General features: G+C 41.7%; 1 protein-coding gene across 1 annotated transcript in view; it reads right to left on the bottom strand.

Moving 5' to 3' along the window:
• LOC145401901 (TBC1 domain family member 31) overlaps positions 1-19,397 on the bottom strand; it is a 92,997-nt gene that overhangs the window by 49,999 nt on the left and 23,601 nt on the right. The window contains exons 6-9 of the mRNA XM_080274007.1: positions 11,522-11,670; positions 5,366-5,522; positions 2,281-2,377; positions 172-401 (exon numbers count right to left, since the gene is read on the bottom strand). Coding sequence (XP_080130133.1) covers positions 172-401; positions 2,281-2,377; positions 5,366-5,522; positions 11,522-11,670 — 633 coding nt within the window. The remainder of the gene's footprint in view (positions 1-171; positions 402-2,280; positions 2,378-5,365; positions 5,523-11,521; positions 11,671-19,397) is intronic.

The following is a 19,397-nucleotide window of genomic DNA, read 5'->3' as shown; positions in this document are numbered from 1 at the left end:
TACAGGAAGAATGAATTTACCTCAAAATCTTCAGAATGAGGCTGACCCAAGCAAGCTATTTCCCTTCCTTTTCCCATTTGCCATTATTTACTTGAATTTCTCTTATCCTTATCTCAAACCACTTTCTACATTATAAGGTGTTTCTTCATCATAACAAATCAATTTCTGCACCTCCAAGTCTTCAGTCAGCTTCTTCCTCTTCATTCTCCTTTCAGCTTCTTCTTCCTTCTCCTTCTCCCTCTTCTCAATAATCTTGAAGGCCACCTCTTCCTTCTTCATCTCTGTGACTGAGATAGCAGTGGGGTCCTCGGGAAACAAGCATCGTGTGGGATAGAGTTTGGTGACGCCACTACTGTACGTTATTGCAGTGAAATTCCCATCTTCACTTGTTGACACAGACTCTGAGAGTGATCAGTATCAATATCATTATCACCACCACTGACACTAGCCTTGTCACAACCAACATCATCATCAGCACCATTATCATGACCACCACTATCCCCATCCTCACCATTAATATCAACACTCCTATGACAAGAAAGAATTAACCTCATAAATATAAAAATGAAAATATTACTGTACTGGTACTGTATATAAATGACAGAGAAGCTATCAACAATGGTACCCTTTGGTGGGGAAGCCCAAGGCATATAATATATAAGGTCTGTTCAGAAAGTATCCGACCATTTTTTTTTTTTCCACCAACTAATTAGAGGATAGGGGTGGGATTTTGTGGAACACAGTGCAGGACCTTCATGTGCATGCATGATTAATGCCAGCTGCCATGAGAGACTTGGTGGTTGTCAGTCAACCAGTGTTCATGCTTGTGCACCTTACGCTCGTCGCACTCCCATGCTCATGATGATGACTGAAAAAGTCGAACAATATTACTGCATCAAATTTTACCAAAAACTAAGTGATACCTAGGTTGAAACTATTAGGAAAATCCAGCAGGTTTTTGGGAATGAATCCATGCAAGGTAACAAATAAAGGAGTGGTGCAATCGCTTAAAAAATGGTCAAATTTCAGTCGAGAGCAATCCATGTCCTGGGAGGCCATCAACAAGCAGGAGCGCTGTAAATATGAAGAAAGTCTGTGATTTGGTCATGGGAAATTGTCAGTTGACTGTCAGAGAAATTGCTAATAAAAAGGAATCAGCGATGGATCAGAACACGAAATTTTAATGGATGACTTGGGGATGCGAAGTTGCCGCCAAGTTCGTTCCATTCCAAAACTCCTTTCATGTGAGCAACAAGCTCTGAAAATGAATGTTGTTCAAGACATGGAGTCTGCAAATTGTGATCCAGAATTTCTGAAGGCTGTTATCGCTAGAGATGAGACTTCAGTGTATGGGTATGACCCAGAAACCAAAGCACAGTTGTCCCACTGGAAGCATGTATCATCACCTCGGTCAAAAAAAGCACAATAAGTCCACAGCAAGGTGAAATGCATGTTGTTGTTTTTTTTTTTTTACTATTGTGGTGTTGTGCATCATGAATATGCACCAGGTCAGACTGTCAACAAACATTACTACCTTGACATTATTCATCATCTTTGTGATGCAGTTTGGTGAAAGAAACCAGACCTTTGGAAAGTAGCAAAGTGGAAATCTGCACCATGACGACACCCATGCCCATTCTTCTCAACCGATTCAGGAAGTTTTGTCCAGGCACAACATCCCTCAGGTCTACCAGGCTCCCTGCTCACCAGACACGGCTCCACGTGACTTTTAGTTATTCTCCGAGCTCAAAACTCCACAGAAGGGTTCCCAATTTGAAATGTGAGAACAGATTATGATGAATGCATCAAAGCACCTGCAAGAGATACTGAAAACCAGCTTGAAAAATGTTTCAGGCTGTGGAAAGAATGCTGGGTTACGTGTTTCAAGTCAGAAGGGCCGTACTTTGAGGGGGATTAGTGTCCTAGTTCAACTGGTTAGCTATTTATCTTTTTAGAGCCTAAGGTTAGATACCTTCTGATCAGACCACATACTGTCTCTGTCCAGAACGTTTAACATTCTCACTATGATGACGCACTGTATTTTTAATATCACTGTTGTTGTCAAATGATTTTATTCACCTCTGGACAGACTTTCAGAATTGGAGGATTTAGATGTAGCCTACATTAATCCCTTCACTATGGTAAGTGTTGCCCAAGCTGAGCATAATAACCTAACATTAGCTAGAACAAAATGAAGAAAACATTCTTTGCCTGAAGGAGGTTGTAATTGAGTGCCCATGCACCTGGAGGCACTACATGATTAATCACCAGAAAACTGACCTATGTAAAACCTCTGAGAGCGAAGAGTCTTCAGCTTGCAACAAGTGGAGAAGTCAATGATACTGAGAACACCTGATGACCCCTGTACTGCCAGCACCTATGGGAGTAAAAGGCAAAATATTGAGTCCCATATGCATAGCCTTGTTGTGTCATATTTTTTTACCCGTGGAGTTTGAGTCATAGCCCAGGTTGTGCCAAACAAACCTGCACTTAAAATATGTGCATTCCACAGGTTATGTTCTTTGTGTTTTTTTTTTTTCTTTATTTATTTGCTTATTCATCATCATCATATTCATCATCATCTAATCCTGTGTTGCCTCATGAGGAGAGTAGGAGCCCGGGGCTAGGCAAGTTGGTCCTGACATTTAAGATGAGAGTGACCAGCCTCACTCACCCACGAGTGGCGATACGTGAGCAATAAACCCCGTTATATGATTACCACTCAGCATAGTAAATGGTTTCCTGGTGTACAGGAAACCATTTGGCTTGACACTCATGACAGAGTCACCTATAAGCAGAAAGAAGAGGAAAGAATGTAGGAAAAAAAGACAGAACAGGGAGTGTAGTCATAGGCATAATTATACAGTATTCATATTTTTGCTACATTATTCCTACCCTGAATCTGATAATGTAATTTCAGATTATTCTTGCTTCTTCAAATGATTTTATTTAGCTTTAGAAAGATTTTACAAACTGGGAATTTAGATATGGCTTTAATTAATACTAGAACTGAATCACTGAATAAAATCATCTGGTGGCAGCGTAATTAAAAGAAATACATCCAGTATAATTGGAGCTGTTGCAAAACCCCACTCTGTTGGGCCAAGCAGACCCATCAACTTCCAGCAAACAAGCAACTGCCCCTGCAAGGTCATCCCTTGCAGTGAATCAATATTCTCTTGTGAAAGACAGTGCCTTGCCACAGAAAAGTGTGGGAGAGAGTGTGGAGGTTTGGTTCCGGAAAGATGCCACAGTGCATCTCTCCACTCCGTTAACAGGGACACCAAAGTAGGCCTCACATCTCTGTTATTCTGAATGGGTTAAAACCACAGTAAACTACAGAAAAACTGCCTGTTCAGCTACCATTCTAAAGTAAAGATAAATCAGTAATATCCAATTCCTATTATTCCTATGAATGTTGTAGAGCTGGAATACAAAAATGTATGGGGAAGTACCATTTAATGATGCCCAATGAACTCTATAATCTGACTCTGTGCAATCCTACTCAATCATTTTATTTGTGAAATGCTAAGTGGGTGACAATAAAGATGATGATGATGATGATGATGATGATAGAAATCAGCTTTAGAGATAGGAATGGAACTGTAATAGGTAGTTCTTTTTTCTATAATTCACTGTACTTACATGAAAAAAAAAAAAGAAAAAAAAAGACATCCAATATAACTAAAGATATACTGTATATACCTATCAAGGTTGAACACTCACCTGGGAGGGCAGGAGGGAATGAGGGCAGGAGATAAAGGTAGGCTGATAAGCCGGAAAATAAATAATACCGAAAATAGATAGGGTAACTATAGTGCATATATTTTCTAACTTCATTTAAGATCCCTAACTCCATTCAGCTTAGTCACTGGTGAAGCGTAATAAGCCTGGAGGTCAATTTAATGAGTAACCACGGAGACTTATCCTACCTCGTAACTAAGGATCATCAACTTTCATGCACCTGTGACTGAGAATTCAAGTTGTGTGAATGGTCCAATTCCCATCACGTAAATCAACTACTGCATAATATGACTTAACACTCATCTGGTAAAGCCTTGGAGAGATGGGAGTGAATGAAAGCAGGAGCTAATTAAGATTAGAAAATAAAAAACAATACAGTAAACCCTCGCTATATCAAACTAATTTGGGGGATGCATGGTTCGATAAACCCAAAAGTTCGATAAATCTAAGGGTCATCCCTCCTGATGGGAATTCAAACACATGATGGACAATAAATGACTACAGTATCATTTTCTAGTACTGTAAATGAAAACTATTACCAATTTACACTAACTTGGGCCAGAATTTTACCCTTTTGCAGCTTATGTTCCACCTGTACTCTTCTTTGCTATCCTTGTCATATTTTAGTAGTTTTGTCACTCTTGTAGGAGCTGCCTAGCATGAGCCAACTGGCCTACTGCAGTAATCCTCTCTTCTTGTGTTCTTATCTATGAGGTACACTCTCACTTTTCATAAATGAAATAATCTTTGTGTCTATAGCTTCTTCTATGAAAAAAAATAAACCCATGAACATGCACACAGATTGTGCCTTGGCGACAGAGTCAGACTGTCTCTTAATTTGTGTTATGTAACTTATGTAGCTAGTCACCTGCTTTTGGTTCTATGGTACTCATATCCATATATGCATCTCACTCACACTTTTTAATATAAAACAAAATATTCTTAATGCCTACAGCTCCTTCTGTGGAAAATAATACAGGTAAAATATTTACATAAACATGTGCATGGACACACAGTGCCAGGCAAATGGTGGCAGACTGTCTCCTTTGTGTTATCTAAATTGCATAGCTAGTCACCTGCTTTTGGTTCTACTCATATCCATCTGTGCACCTCACTCTCACTTTTAATAAATAACAAAATATTCTCAGTGCCTGTTGCTCCTTCTGTAGAAAAATAATAATGGTGCAAGGCTGTCTCCTTTGTGTTATATAGCTTATATAGCTAGCCACCTGTTTTTGGTTTTGCTCATATCCATCTACCTTGGGAAATGTGTTGTGAATCACTCCACATGATGATGGCAGTCTGCGAGGGTGGCGTGATGTGCCCCACTGATCAACCCTAGTTAGGTATAGCCAAACAAAATATGGTAGGATCAGAGGCACTCAGTACATCCGAAATCCAATATATTGATGTTTGATAAAGTGAGGGTTTACTGTAAATACAGTACCTGATACAACAACAACAACAAAAAAATTACTGTAGAAAACTTCAATACCCACCTGTGAGTGCCTGGGAGTGACAGGAGGGAATGAGGGCAGGAAGTTCCTGAAGATATTCTGTAATTATAAAGTTAAAAAACAGCAAGAGTGAGACCATGCAACCAATGAGCTTGAACATTCACCTGAGAGTACTTGGGATAGACGGCTGGAAGGAACAGTGGGGAGTGAAAGGCTGGGCATGAGGATGGGAGCTGGACCACCTGTGTGAGACAACGAGCGGGCAGAGAGTATGTCACCACGAGACGACTCCTACCACCACCTACTAGCCATTCACCACACCTAAAAAGTAGATATATAAATCATCACCATCATCATCATCATTATCTTCATCACCACCACCACTATCTTGACCTTTTTACTCCATCTACGAGTATAGTTAGGCAAGATTCACAAAAAAATGGAAGAGAAAGTATGAAAGTGGGGAGAACTATCAACAGTTTGCCCTGTGAAATAGACCAGATACTCTTTCACACATCTTTCAAGTCCCTGGAATCCTGGCTGTAGGCATACCTCACATCTTTTCTTTAAAAAAATAGGGGTGCCAAAACTCATGTCATGTGCTCTTCTATATGGAATTTATAGAAAAAATATTGTAAATAAAAACTAAGTGACTAAACCACCATTACCATAATCATTATGACCCTGCTGACACTAATACATGGGGTAGGTAGGATCCAGAATGCCAACAGAAAAAAGGAGAATTATCAACAATGTTTGGACATGTGGAGTGAATGGAAAGTGAAAGACTGAGTAAGAGGTTGTATGTAGGTGAAGTGGAGGGAGGGAGAGACCAGAGATGAGGTGAAGGGATGGAGTTGAGAGGTATATGAGGGAGGGGGGAGTGAGTTGGGGGGAGGGTAGTCAAATGGTGGGTGACAGAGCGACTTGGAGGCATTTTGTCTGCGACCACCCTTTGCGGGATTAGGGCGTCGAGCTATAGATAGATAGATAGACAGATCAACAGTGTGCCCAGTGAAATGGACCACATATGAATTCAGCCCTCATTCAAGCCTTAAAAACTTTCAGCTCCAACGTAGATTAACCACTCTCACACTTTTTTAATGTGTTCCATGAAAAAAATAAATCTAAAAATGATGAGATGGAACCTTCCTGCTCTTATATATGGATATGACGTTCTGCTATGTACTAATATTCTAGTGAATGAGATATTTGCAGGCTGACTGAGAGCTTTATGAAATTTGTAAGCAGAGATATCTGAAAGATATAGTACACAGGGTAAAGTGATGGTTGTTGAGAGATAAGGTGATAATAATGTAACAAGCTGATGAATTGAGAAAGACTTGAAGTGGTGAAAGATTTTAGGTATGGGCTAGGTAGTGACAGAAAGAGAGGGAAGTGTAAAAGGGGAATGATATGTACGGTTGCCCAAGGAAAACTTAACAAGTGTTTTTAATGCTTTGGTATGAAACCAGTCATTGGTTGGCAGCATGAAGACTGTGTGGGTAAGACAGTGCCCAAATTAACTTATGCAAATGAGATATTGATGCGGCATCAGTCTAGACTGTCAAGAATGAGAAAAGTGGAGAAAGTACTTAAAGAGTGATATATATATATATATATATACTGTATATAGATAGATAGATAGATAGATAGGTGGATAGATAGATAGATATGTGTATATATAGATACTGTATATATATATATATATATATATATATATATATATATATATATATATATATATATATACAGATGGCGACTTTGAATTTAAGGGGTGCAAATGATGAGGTGAAAAAAAAGAGAGATTGTTCAGGTGCTTGAGGGTGCAAAAGTGGATGTATGTGGGTTAATGAAAACTAAATGGAGAGGTAAGAGTGTGAAAGAATGGGAGTATGGATGGGGTATATGTGCAGGAGTAGGTGAGAATGAAAGGCAAAATAAGGAGTGTGTATTATTGTAAGTAACAGATAGATGGAGAATATAAGAGAGTATGGATCAGTTGGCTCAAGGACTGTGTGGGTAAGATTGAAAGTTGGACTACAAATGTGAGCAACTGTGTGTGTGTATGCACCAATGCAAGATTGTGCAAGCAGAATGAGAGATGAGTTTTAGACAAATCTGAAAGTGTGCATGGAAAAGTTTGAAAGGAATGAGAAAGTGTTTTTGATTGGAGATATGAATGGAAAAGTAGGGAATGTGAAGGTGGATGGAGTAGTTGGTGAGTGGGGTGTGCCTGCAGAGACAGACAAGAACAGCAGTGCTTTAGTGGACATTTGTGCCAGGAGGGGGTTGGTGATAGCTAATACATTAAAAGTCCTATTATTCAGCATCTACGGGACCGGGCTGATGTCGAGAATTGAATTTGCCAAATAATCAAAAACCTACCCATTCAGTACCTTAATTGTTGGTGAACACTGTCATCACCACTTATGGTATTACAACTGTGTTTGGAGAGAGTACTGTATACTGTACAATATTGCAATCAATACAGTACTATACCTGAATCTGAAATATATATATAAATTAGTGAACATTACAAGAGTAATGACGCAGTAGGCCTACAAGTCAGATAAAACTTCCTGGATGGCTGAAATGATACGGAATATTACCTACCAACTCAGTACATCATTTGTATTGGTGAACACTGTCATCTATCTATCTATCTATTGCCAGACACCATAATCTCGTAAAGGGTGGCCATTTGACACTGAGTTAGTTGTTTTACAGGGAGGGGCACCAACCCTCCACCAACCCACTTGTTGATATGTAGGGAGCACATAAATCACTACTTATATTATTACAAATGTGTTTGGAGTGAGTACTGTATACAATACTTTTCCTAAACACAAAATAAAATAGAAAATTACATAAAATAAAGTGGAGGAATATGAATTGGTAAGGTCTTTCTGATGAAAGTTAAATGTACATTTAGCGCTCATTCTTTTGTTCATTTTTTTGTTTACATGTAAAAGAGAGAGAGTATTGATGCAAACAATAATGTATTCCATTAACCCCTTAATAACCTCCGGTGGTGGTCGACAGAGTATGCTCAAGCCAACGGCGCATGCGCATAGCAGAGGGGACACTGAACTCAGGGGGGACAATGTACCTCGCTACACCGGCACTGAACAACCATTTACAGTACCGATGTCAGTGATGTCGAGTTAGTGTGAGCTATGAAAAACTGTGAACAATTATGGGAAGGGAACGAAGGTCTTCCTATATTTCCCATCTTTCCTGTCACTTCTTATTGCTCTTCATTCCTTTACAGGTGGGTTTACAATGAGGGACAAGCCAAATGGTTTCCTGGAAGCCAAGAAACCATTTACAACACTGAGCGGTAACCATATAACCAACCCATACGTGCTCCCTACGTGTCAACAAGTGGGTTGGTGGAGGGTTAGTGTCCCTCCCTGTAAAACCAATAACTTAAAGTCAAATGGCCACCCCTTACGCGATTATGGCGTCTGGCAATAGATAGATAGATAGATAGATAGATAGAACGAAGGTCACTGGTATGCTTACAGGACTCTACGCTATGATTTCAAGCAGTCAGGTGGTCGCTTAATCTCAAATGTTTTTGCCTATTTGGTAAATGCACCGTAACTTTATCAATTCTCCCGTGAATCATAGCGAATCATAGCATGGGTTTAGGAAGCTAAATAACACATTATTAGGTGCACCAGACGATTATCTTCACATCTTTAAGAAAATGGAAGAAATTTAATCCCTCTCTGAGTATGTAGAGTAAGTTTCTTCCATTCTTCCGAAATCAATTTATTTTTCTTAACCCGCCGTGTGCCAGTGCTGTTTTAAAATGGTCTGACATAATTCCGCGGCCAGTGCCAGTGCCGTTTTAAAATGGTCTAATATAAAAAACTTCACTGTGACCACATTTTTCAAGATTCACGGTAAAAATTGGCAGGCATGTATGGTAACTATTCCTCTACCATCCCCCAGGCTGTCAAGGCCATACACTCACTCGCCCCCCCCCCCTCACGCTCACTCAGCCTCACTGCCTGTGTGCCTCACCTAGTGCTGTATATAGTGAAGGCATTTTGTAAATATTTTCATGTAAGTGTAAGTTGTAAATGTTTTCTTGTAAGTGTAAGGACTATATAGTGAAGTCAAGTTATAAATACCTTCTTGTAAGTGCCAGGATTGTACGTAATGAAGCAAGGTTGTACCTGTCTTCAAGTAAATGTAAGATAATGCATTCACAGTGTGTAAGACATGCAAACTGTGATAGATGTTGAAGTAATAAGTAATCAGAAAAGTGTACTGAACATTGCTCTACCTTCCCAGCATAAATACCTCAGTATACCTTACATAGAAAATGGCTTTCTCTCACCTACGTGGTGAGCGTGAGAGAGCGGCTATACCTGTATACGAGTATGCAGGACTCAATAAAACTCATTTCCGAGCCATGGTGAGCATTTTAATGCTGAAATTTGTTGTTTCCACATCAAAATCTTCATTTTAGCAAAAAAAAAAAAAAAAAAGGTCGAAAAATGGCCAGCACTGGGGTGACCCATAGGGCTAAAAATAGCCGGCACACGGCAGGTTAAAGATGTGAAGATAATCGTCTGGTGCACATAGCAACGTGTTATTTAGCTTCCTTAACCCATGCTATGATTCGCTATGAGTCACGGAAGAAATGATAAAGTTACGGTGCATTTACCAAATGGGCGAAAACATCTGAGATTAAGCGACCACCTGACTGCTTGGAATCGTAGCATAGAGTCGTGTAAACATACCAGTAACCTTTGTTCCCTCCCCATAACTGTTCATATTTTTTAGCTCACACTAACTTGACATCACTGACATCGGTACTGTAAAGGGTTGTTCCATGCCGGAGGTTATTAAGGTGTTAATGGGATACATTACTGTTTGCATCAATACTCTCTCTTTCATATGTAAACACAAAAATGAAAAAAAGAATGAGCGCTAAATGTACGTTTAACTTTCACCAGAAAGACCTTCTATCTATCTATCTATTGCCAGACGCCTCAATCCCGTTTGGGGTGGCCACAAACAAATCGCCTCCAAGTCGCCCTGTCCCCCGCCATTTCACTGCCCTGCTCCCAACTCACACCCCCCTCTCTCATATACCTCTCCACCCCATCGCTCCATCTCATCCTCGGCCTCCCCCTCCCTCTTCCCCCCTCCACCTCACTCACATACACTCTCTTTGTCAGTCTTTCACCCTCCATCCCCTCCACATGGCCAAACCACCTCAGTGTGTTCCTCATAACACTTCCTATCACATCTACATCCACACCACAACGCTCCTTTATATCCTCATTCGTCAGCCTGTCTCTCCATGTGACTCCACAGGCTCCTCTTAAATAACTCATTTCCACTGCTCGCCTCCTGAGTCCCATTCCTCCCAGTTCACCTCTTTACAATTGAAGTCACCCATTAAAATTATATTGTTGCTTTTCTCAATCAGTTTCTGTAAATAACATGGCATGTCTGACAGCATTTCCTGGTATTCATCATCACTCCATGCTCTTGTCTTAGGGGGAACATACACTACTGCCATATCTTGCTTGTTATTCTCTCCAGTTTCTAATTTCATATTTGTGTGTGTGTGTGTGTATTTTGGGCAGTCGACTACACATTCAAATTGCACCAAAATTGGCACAAAAATCGCAAAAAATTAGCTGATGTGAAAAAACTTGGTCCCATCACAACTGAAAAACTTTTACTATATTTAATAAGCGATCATATTATGACCCAAAAACGCCGTCCAGGCGCCCGGCATAGGATCGTTGTAGAATTTTGTGCTCATAGGTGCAACCAAAATAAACAATAACAGCGCGAAAGCCCTCCGCAGCAGCAAATGTGAGGGGCCCCATGAGCACTTGAGAAGGCTAAATCTGAACCCATCCAGTTCAGAAAATCTCCACTAAGGTGAATGAATTCATTTGGCGCGGCATGAATAAAATAAGAGGATTTAATTTTGTAGTGAGGGTTTAACTAAGCATTTTTGGCTGGATACTCTATAGCATACATGTACATACCTATTATCTACCAGTATCCAGAACACTCTAATTTCCCATCTTACAATTTTCTCTAAACTGTATTGTACTACTGTGTAATCTATGACAACACTGTCATGGAACATTAATAAAAGTGACATAATGAGGCCTTACTGTTCCAGTGTGCAATTTATAACAACACTATCAGTTTTCTCAAACATATTGTGGACTTAATGGGGGAAAAAAAAAGAACATCACTAAAAGTGACTTATAATAAGGACTTACTGTACCAATATGTAATCTATAACAATACCAACTGGAGCACTGCCACACCTGGATAGGGCGAATGCATCAAAGACGAATGTGAGTCCATGTGGCGGTATGATGGGAGGGTGAAGGTGTCGAGTGTGTCCGGCCCACACCATGACTGTCCCACTGCTGAACCCTGCCACAAGCTCCTCACGCTGCCAGATGTGTCCTGCCTACAAATACATCAGCAAGGACGAAACGTGGCTAAATGCTTGGCTACTAACCACACAAACATCATTTTAGGCAGGAAAACTGGCCACAAATAAACAGTCAAAATTCAAGCTGTGACTCTTGCACTGTGACAAATCTTATTACATACCCCAAATTTTTTTTCCCAACAGTTGCTAGCATTAGATGGAAAGTTCTATTGGCTGATTTTTGCATATGGAGATTACTTATGTGGAAGCTCGGGTAATTCAATTTGATTAGATCCGACCTTGAAGTAGTGTTCAGTAAATATCTTAGTGCAATAACAGAAACAAAAAAACAAAAGAGGTAAATGTGCAAAAGACAGAGGTACAGGAAAGCAAGATGGCTGGTGCTATGTACCAGGCTCTGATACTAAACAGAGGTTTGAATGTAAAGGTTGCAAGAGGATTGCATGAAGGTATGTCCCCATTTTGCAGTGCTCAATTAATTTTCTTTCCATTTTTACTGCACAGGAAAGTGCTGAAATATAACGTGAAGGTAATGCTAAAAATCTGACAAAGTTTCAAGATGTTATCAGAGGCAAGCACAAGTCAAAATACAGTACAACAAAGTACTGATGCAAGCTATTTTTTATTAGGGAAATTTTAGCAATTTTGAAAATAAAAAAAATTAAATTCTGGTAATCTACAGTAGAAGATTCTGCAATTTTAGTAAACTGTTTATTTTAAAAATTGGACTTTTGAGAGAGAGGTTTCTGTCCTTTAGTCTCAGCTTGGCAACCTTCGTTTGCAGCAGCTGATGCTCTCTGAGTAATTCTGATGTTGATGTTGAGTTCATGGAGGCAACAAGAGCCTCACAGCCCTATTGGGCCAAATGTACTTGTCAAACGAGAAATGTTTCTGAACAGAGACCATCACCACCACAGCTACCACTACCACCACCATCATCATCACAGGTAACACTACTACAATCGTCATCATCACACCTACCATCAATACCACTACCACCATGGCTACCATCAATACTACCACCACCACAGCTACCACCAATACCACCACCACCACCACAGTTACCATCAATACCACCACCACCACCACAGCTACCATCAATACCACCACCACCACAGTTACCATCAATACCACCACCACCACAGCTACCATCAATACCACCACCACCACAGCTACCATCAATACCACCAGCACCACAGCTACCATCAATACTACCATCACCACAGCTACCATCAAAACCACCACCACCACCACCACCATCATCACAGCTACCACCAGCACCACTGCCACCACAGGTACAGTCAGGGAAAGTTCCGCATTACCCACCTCCCGAAGCACTGGTGTGAGATGGGTGAATGTGAAGCAGCAGCCAGACATCATGTGTCTGGTATCTGTGAGTGAAAGAGGGGGAGGAGGGGGACTGGGGACAGAAGAAGGTTTAGTGATAGATTCGGAATCATGCGTAGGTATGCAATGTTTGATTTGGACAGTGTGTTTGAATTAATTTTGTAAGGATAGATGACAATATTTTATGGAAAAAAAATACGTAAATGTCTGTACACTTAGTGTTGTCAGGAAAGTTATGGAAGTTTGCTGGGTTCAGACAGAGGTTTAAATACTTTCATTCATTTAATTTAACATGAGGTGTTTCCCAAGGAGATATTCATATTGATAAAACATATTTTTATATTTTGTGTGGACTTGAAAATAAAACCACAATATTATCTCTCTCTCCACACACACACACATATATATATATATATATATATATATATATATGTAAATTCGTATAAATTTGTTTATTTATCCTCTGTCGTCCCACTGTAAACATCGCCTGCAAACATTTTCAGTGTTATTCTGGTAATTGCTCATCTCGAACTTATTCAAGGATAGTGTGCAATAATAATACTAAAAAAAATATTTATATGAGCGATTAACAGGTTTTTCGTTTTCCTACAGACAAAATGACATGGGAAGTCATAAGATCAGTCTCTCTAACTATCATTCCTATCAAACATTACAAAACGAAGCCAAAGAAGCACACCTTTGACACAACATGTATTGATACTGTGACATGAGCAACTCTCCAACCCCCCCCCCCCCCGGGCCACCATCTCGCTCACTTTCAGTTACCAGACAAGTGGGGTCTGGTCTGGCTGCTGCTTCGTGACTATTCATAGACCATCAATGCTCCGAATAGTGGGTAATGCTGAACTTCCCCTGACTGTACCACCACCATCATCACAACTATCATCACCACCACCACAACCATCATCACAGCTACTACCACGTACCTTCCAGAAGATGTACATAAACAAAAGAAGAATGATGTGTGACAGAGTTTAAGGTAGCCAAGGCCTGCCTCCTCCTCCTCCTCCTCCTCCTTGATGTGAATGCAGAGTGGGATCTGAAGCTCAAACCACTCCTCATGCATTATTGGGAGAACCTCCAAGTGCTGGTAGGGTATGTGAGGGAGAACCTTGGTGTTATTTGGAAGAATAACTTCAGGGCATGACTAACCTCTGCACTCTGCAGATTTTACATGGCAGGATATCTGTCTCCCTGTCCGCGTGATTATGTCAGCCGGAGCAATACTGCCAACTGTTTCCTCCTGCTGTTTGACAATGCCCAGAACCACCCTGATGGCATGGTCTACCTGCCCAAACACATCGTTGCTCTAGCCAATGGACCAAGGTGTCATCACCACATTCAAGGCCTACTACCTTTGTCGCACCATGGAGCAAATGGTGAGGGTAATTGGTTCTGGGGTGAATGACACAGTGCTGGATTTCTGGATGAATTATAATATCAAGCATGCCATCGACAACATCACACTGGCATGGAAGGAGATGTAGTCAGGCAACTGAATGCCATCTGGCGCAAGGTATGGTCAAAATGCGTGCACTTCTTCACAGATTTCCTGACAGTGAACATCCATTGTAATATCCACAACCTCTTGCATGACATGGGATTTCAGAATGTCCATGCAGAAGATGAGATCCTGGACAGCCACAATGAGCAACTCTCTACAGAGGAGCTCACTGAGCTAAGGGAACAGGTGGTGGAGGCACAGGAAGGTTGTGAGGACGACGGGATGGATAAGCCTGTCCATGTCCTCAACATCAGTAACTTGAAGGAGTTCCTTGCAATGATGGATCATGCAATTTCATACATCCAGGACGAGGACCCAGTGAGAAAAGACGTGGTGATGCATAGCACTGAACAACACTTGAGGAAATGCAGGGAGCTCTTGACAACTAAGAAAAAGGCAGCATGGCAGACCACCATCACCTCCTTCCTCTACATTGCCACCAGCACTGAGGATGAGCCAAGGCCATCAACAAGTGGTGTGTAAATGCAACATCCTGCATCATCTGCCTCCATCACATCTGTCTCACCTTCATCACTGCCTGGCACACCCATATGCTGTCCTGCTGCCAAACCACCATACTCTCCTTCGCCCTCAATGCTGTGCTTTCCTTTAACCTTACCACTATGGTCTCCCCATCCCTCTTTGCCTCTTCCTGAGGACCTGAAGTGTCTGTCTAGGCCCTCCAGCTGTCCCTCACCCTTGGGGGGGGGACCCTTAGTGACAGTTCAGACCAGCCTAGGACATACTTCAGGTAGGTGGTAGAGTTAGTTTGTGGGGATTTTAGGCTTTGTGGTCATAGGCTCCCCTCCCTATCTCCACTGAACCCATGTTACACTGACCTTACAACTGTATACGGTAAATCGCTATGCAATGGGTTTTCACTTGACGTGACCCTGTGCCACAGCAAGGCGTGACTGTAACAGACACTGGAGTGAAGATGAACAATGCTCCCCCCCCCCCTTCTTTACAAAGACATATGAAACCCTACAGAAATCCCACTGCCTCTTCCACATGCCCATATTGTAACATCAATAAGGACAATTATTAGGGGCCAAAACACCCCTTCAGAAAGTTTCAATCAATATCAAACTGAAACTGGACCATTTGTAACCCAATTCCAAACATCCTGAGAAATGTCAACAAAATTCTTTTTCTAGATTTGGCTGCACTACTCGTACACACAGACAGACAGTCAGACAGACAGACAGACAGACAGACAGCCACACACACACACACACACACACACACACACACACACACACACACACACACACACACACACACACACACACACAGGATAGTACATTTGGTTCACTAATTCCTTTATTTCTGCTTATTTTAGGAAAAGTTTAAAGACGGGTATGATAGGCACAGGAGTGTGCGAACATTCAAAAGTGGGGTAGAGAAGCAGAAAAAAAGGCTGACAAGGAAGCCGAGTAACATGAAGAAACAGAAAGTGTAGGAAAACTGGAGAGTTCTTCAAATCCAGAAATCAAGCTATATCCAGTTCTACATTGAAATATAATCTGGTTACTCCCAAACATGAAAGTATAATACATAATGATAATGTTGTTCTAAATATTACAGGTAGTGATGATGCTTCACAAGATTTCATCATTTCTCCAAAAGGTGACACAGTTTTTGATGCAAATATGGCCACTAAAACTATCTATCTATCTATCTATAGCCCAACGCCCTAATCCCGCAAAGGGTGGCCGCAGACAAAACGCCTCCAAGTCACTCTGTCACCCACCATTTGACTCCCCTCCCCCCAACTCACCCCCCCCTCCCTCATATACCTCTCAACTCCATCCCTCCACCTCATCCTCGGTCTACCCCTCCCTCTCCCTCCCTCCACCTCACCTACATACACCCTCTTAGTCAGTCTTTCATTCTCCATCCTCTCCACATGTCCAAACCACCTCAGTGTATTTCTCCTAATCTTCTCAACCACATCCACATCTACCCCACAACGTTCCTTCACTTCTTCATTCGTCAACCTGTCCCTCCATGTCACTCCACATGCTCCTCTCTAGTAACTAATTTCCACTGCTCTCACTCTTGACTTGTTCCCCTCTTGCAAGGTCCACGCCTCGCTTCCATACGTCAGGGTAGGGATCACAATACCATCATGCAGTGACTTCTTAACTTCCATACTCACCTCCCTATTTCTCATCACTGCTTTCAGTGTGCCAACAACCTTCCTTCCCTGCTGTACCCTTTCACATACTTCATCCCCCAAAGTTCCATCCTTACTCATCACACTACCCAAGTACTTGAATGCACTCACATTCTCCATATCCTCACCATCCAACCTCACTGCACACTCTGTGACTTCATTCCTCTCAAACACCATAACTTTACTTTTGTTTACATTAACTTTCAGCTTCCTCCTCCTACACACTGTCCCAAATTCATTCACCAAACCTTGCAACTCCCATTCATCTTCACTCAACAATACTGTATCATCAGCAAACAGCAACACCGGAAGCTTCCAAATCTCACCCTCACTCATTAGGGCCACCCCCACATCCACTGCCCTACCTTGTACCTCCTTTACGACCCCATCCATATATATATTAAACAGCCATGGAGACATTACACACCCCTGTTTCAGTCCCACATTGAGATCAAAGAACTCACTCAGCTCACCATCCACTCGCACCGTAGCCCTAGCTCCCTCGTACATACTCTTCACAGCACTCAACAATTTCCCCTCCACTCCATATATTCTTAATACCTTCCACATACCTTTCCTATCTATTCTGTCATAAGCTTTCTCCAAGTCCATGAAGGCAGCGTACACTTTCCTTCCCTTCTCTAGATACTTCTCCACTAAACATCTTAGAACAAATATCTGATCTACACACCCTTTTCCCTTCCTAAATCCCCCTTGTTCTTCTCCAACTAGCTCCTCTGTCATATGCCTAACCCTATCAATGAGTATTCTACCATATATTTTACCAGTCACACTAAGAAGGCAAATACCCCTATGGTTACCACATACTTCTCTCTCCCTTTTCCTTTGTACAGAGGAACAATTATACCTGATTTCCAGTCCTCTGGAACCCTTCCCTCTTCCCAAGCCAATCTACACAACTTCCATATCCACTCCACAACAATCTCACCCCCATACCTAAGCATTTCACCACACACTCCATCAATTCCTGGGGCCTTTCCCAGCTTAATCTTCTTCATCGCTTCCACTACTTCCGACCTACTGATCTCTTCCTCCCTCCTCTCATCTCTTCTTCTCCCAGCCATTCCCCAACCACTTATACTCACACTGCTCTCACTCTCTACATTCAACAAATCCTCAACGTGCTCCTTCCATCTCCTCAATTTCTCTCTCTTCTCCACCAACAATCTATTATTCCTATCTTTCACTCCCCTACTATTTCCCCTTTCACACTGCCTTACTTTCTTTACCTCCTTCCAAAACAATTTCTTACTCTCCCTCCATTTCACACTCAGATTCCTCCCAAACTTTTCATCCACTTTCTTCTTACTCTCCTTCACCAGTCTCTTAACCTCCCTTCTCCTGCTCACATATACCTCTCTCTTCTCTCTCTCATCTTCTCCCCTACCTCTACTCGCCAACCATTCACCATATGCCTTCTTCTTTTGTTCCACAGCTCGTTTCACCTCATCATTCCACCATGCTGTCCCTTGCACACCCTTGCATCTCCTCCTCACTCCACAAACTAAAACTACAGTCCAATAATGAAATGTGAAATTATTGGGTAAAAAGTGGATGTGACTGTTTGAGCAACTATCTATCAATCTACTGCCAGACGCCTCAATCCCTTCTACGGGGTGGCCACAAACAAATCGCCTCCACGTCACCCTGTAACCCACCATTTCACTGCCCTGTTCCCAATTCACAAACCCCTCTCTCATATACCTCTCCACTCCATTCCTCCATCTCATCCTTGGCCTTCCCCTCCCTCTCTCCCCCTCCACCTCACTCACATACACTCTCCTCATCAGTCTCTCACTCTCCATCCTCTCCACATGGCCAAACCACCTCAATGTGTTTCTCCTAATGCTTCCTATCACATTAACATCCACATCACAACGCTCCTTCACATCCTCATTTGTCAGTCCGTCTCTCCATGTGACTCCACATGCTCCTCTCAAATAACTCATTTCCACTGCTCTCATTCTTGACTTGTGTCCCTCCTACAACGTCCAAGCTTCACTTCCAAACGTCAGAGTTGGTATCACAATACTGTCATGTAACAACTTTTTCACTTGCATGTTCACTTCCCTGTTTCTTATCACTGCTATCAAGGAACCAGCAACCTTTCTTCCTTGTTGTACCCTTTCAAGCACTTCACCCTCCAAACCTCCATCCTACTCATCACACTACCCAAGTATTTAAACGTACTCACATTTTCCATTTCCTCATCATCAAACCTCACTGTACATTCACTCTCTCGAAGACCATAACTTTAATCTTCCAAACATTCACCTTTAAATTCCGCTTCTTACACACTCTCCCAAACTCATCCACCAAGCCTTGCAGTTCCCCTTCGTCTTCACTTAACAACACAGTATCATCTGCAAACAACAGTACAGGGAGTTTCCAAACACTGCCCTCTCTCATTAGGGCCACTCCAACATCCATTACCCTACCTTGTATCTCTTTTATAACCCCATCCATATACAGATTGAACAACCATGGAGACATGACACATCTCTGTTTCAACCCAACCTTCAAATGGAAAAACTCACTCAGTTCACTACCCACATGCACTGCAGCCTTAGCACCCTCATACATACTCATTACAGTATTCAACAACTTCCCATCTACTCCATATATTCTTAAAACTTTCCAAAATCTTTGTCTATCCACCCTGCCATATGC

Source organism: Coenobita brevimanus, chromosome 57 (genome assembly GCF_032717465.1).
Source record: "Coenobita brevimanus isolate Jiangsu-jjx chromosome 57, ASM3271746v2, whole genome shotgun sequence".
Taxonomy (NCBI): domain Eukaryota; kingdom Metazoa; phylum Arthropoda; class Malacostraca; order Decapoda; family Coenobitidae; genus Coenobita; species Coenobita brevimanus.
The sequence above is the reverse complement of the archived record's forward strand: the minus strand, read 5'-3'. Positions and strand labels throughout refer to the sequence as shown.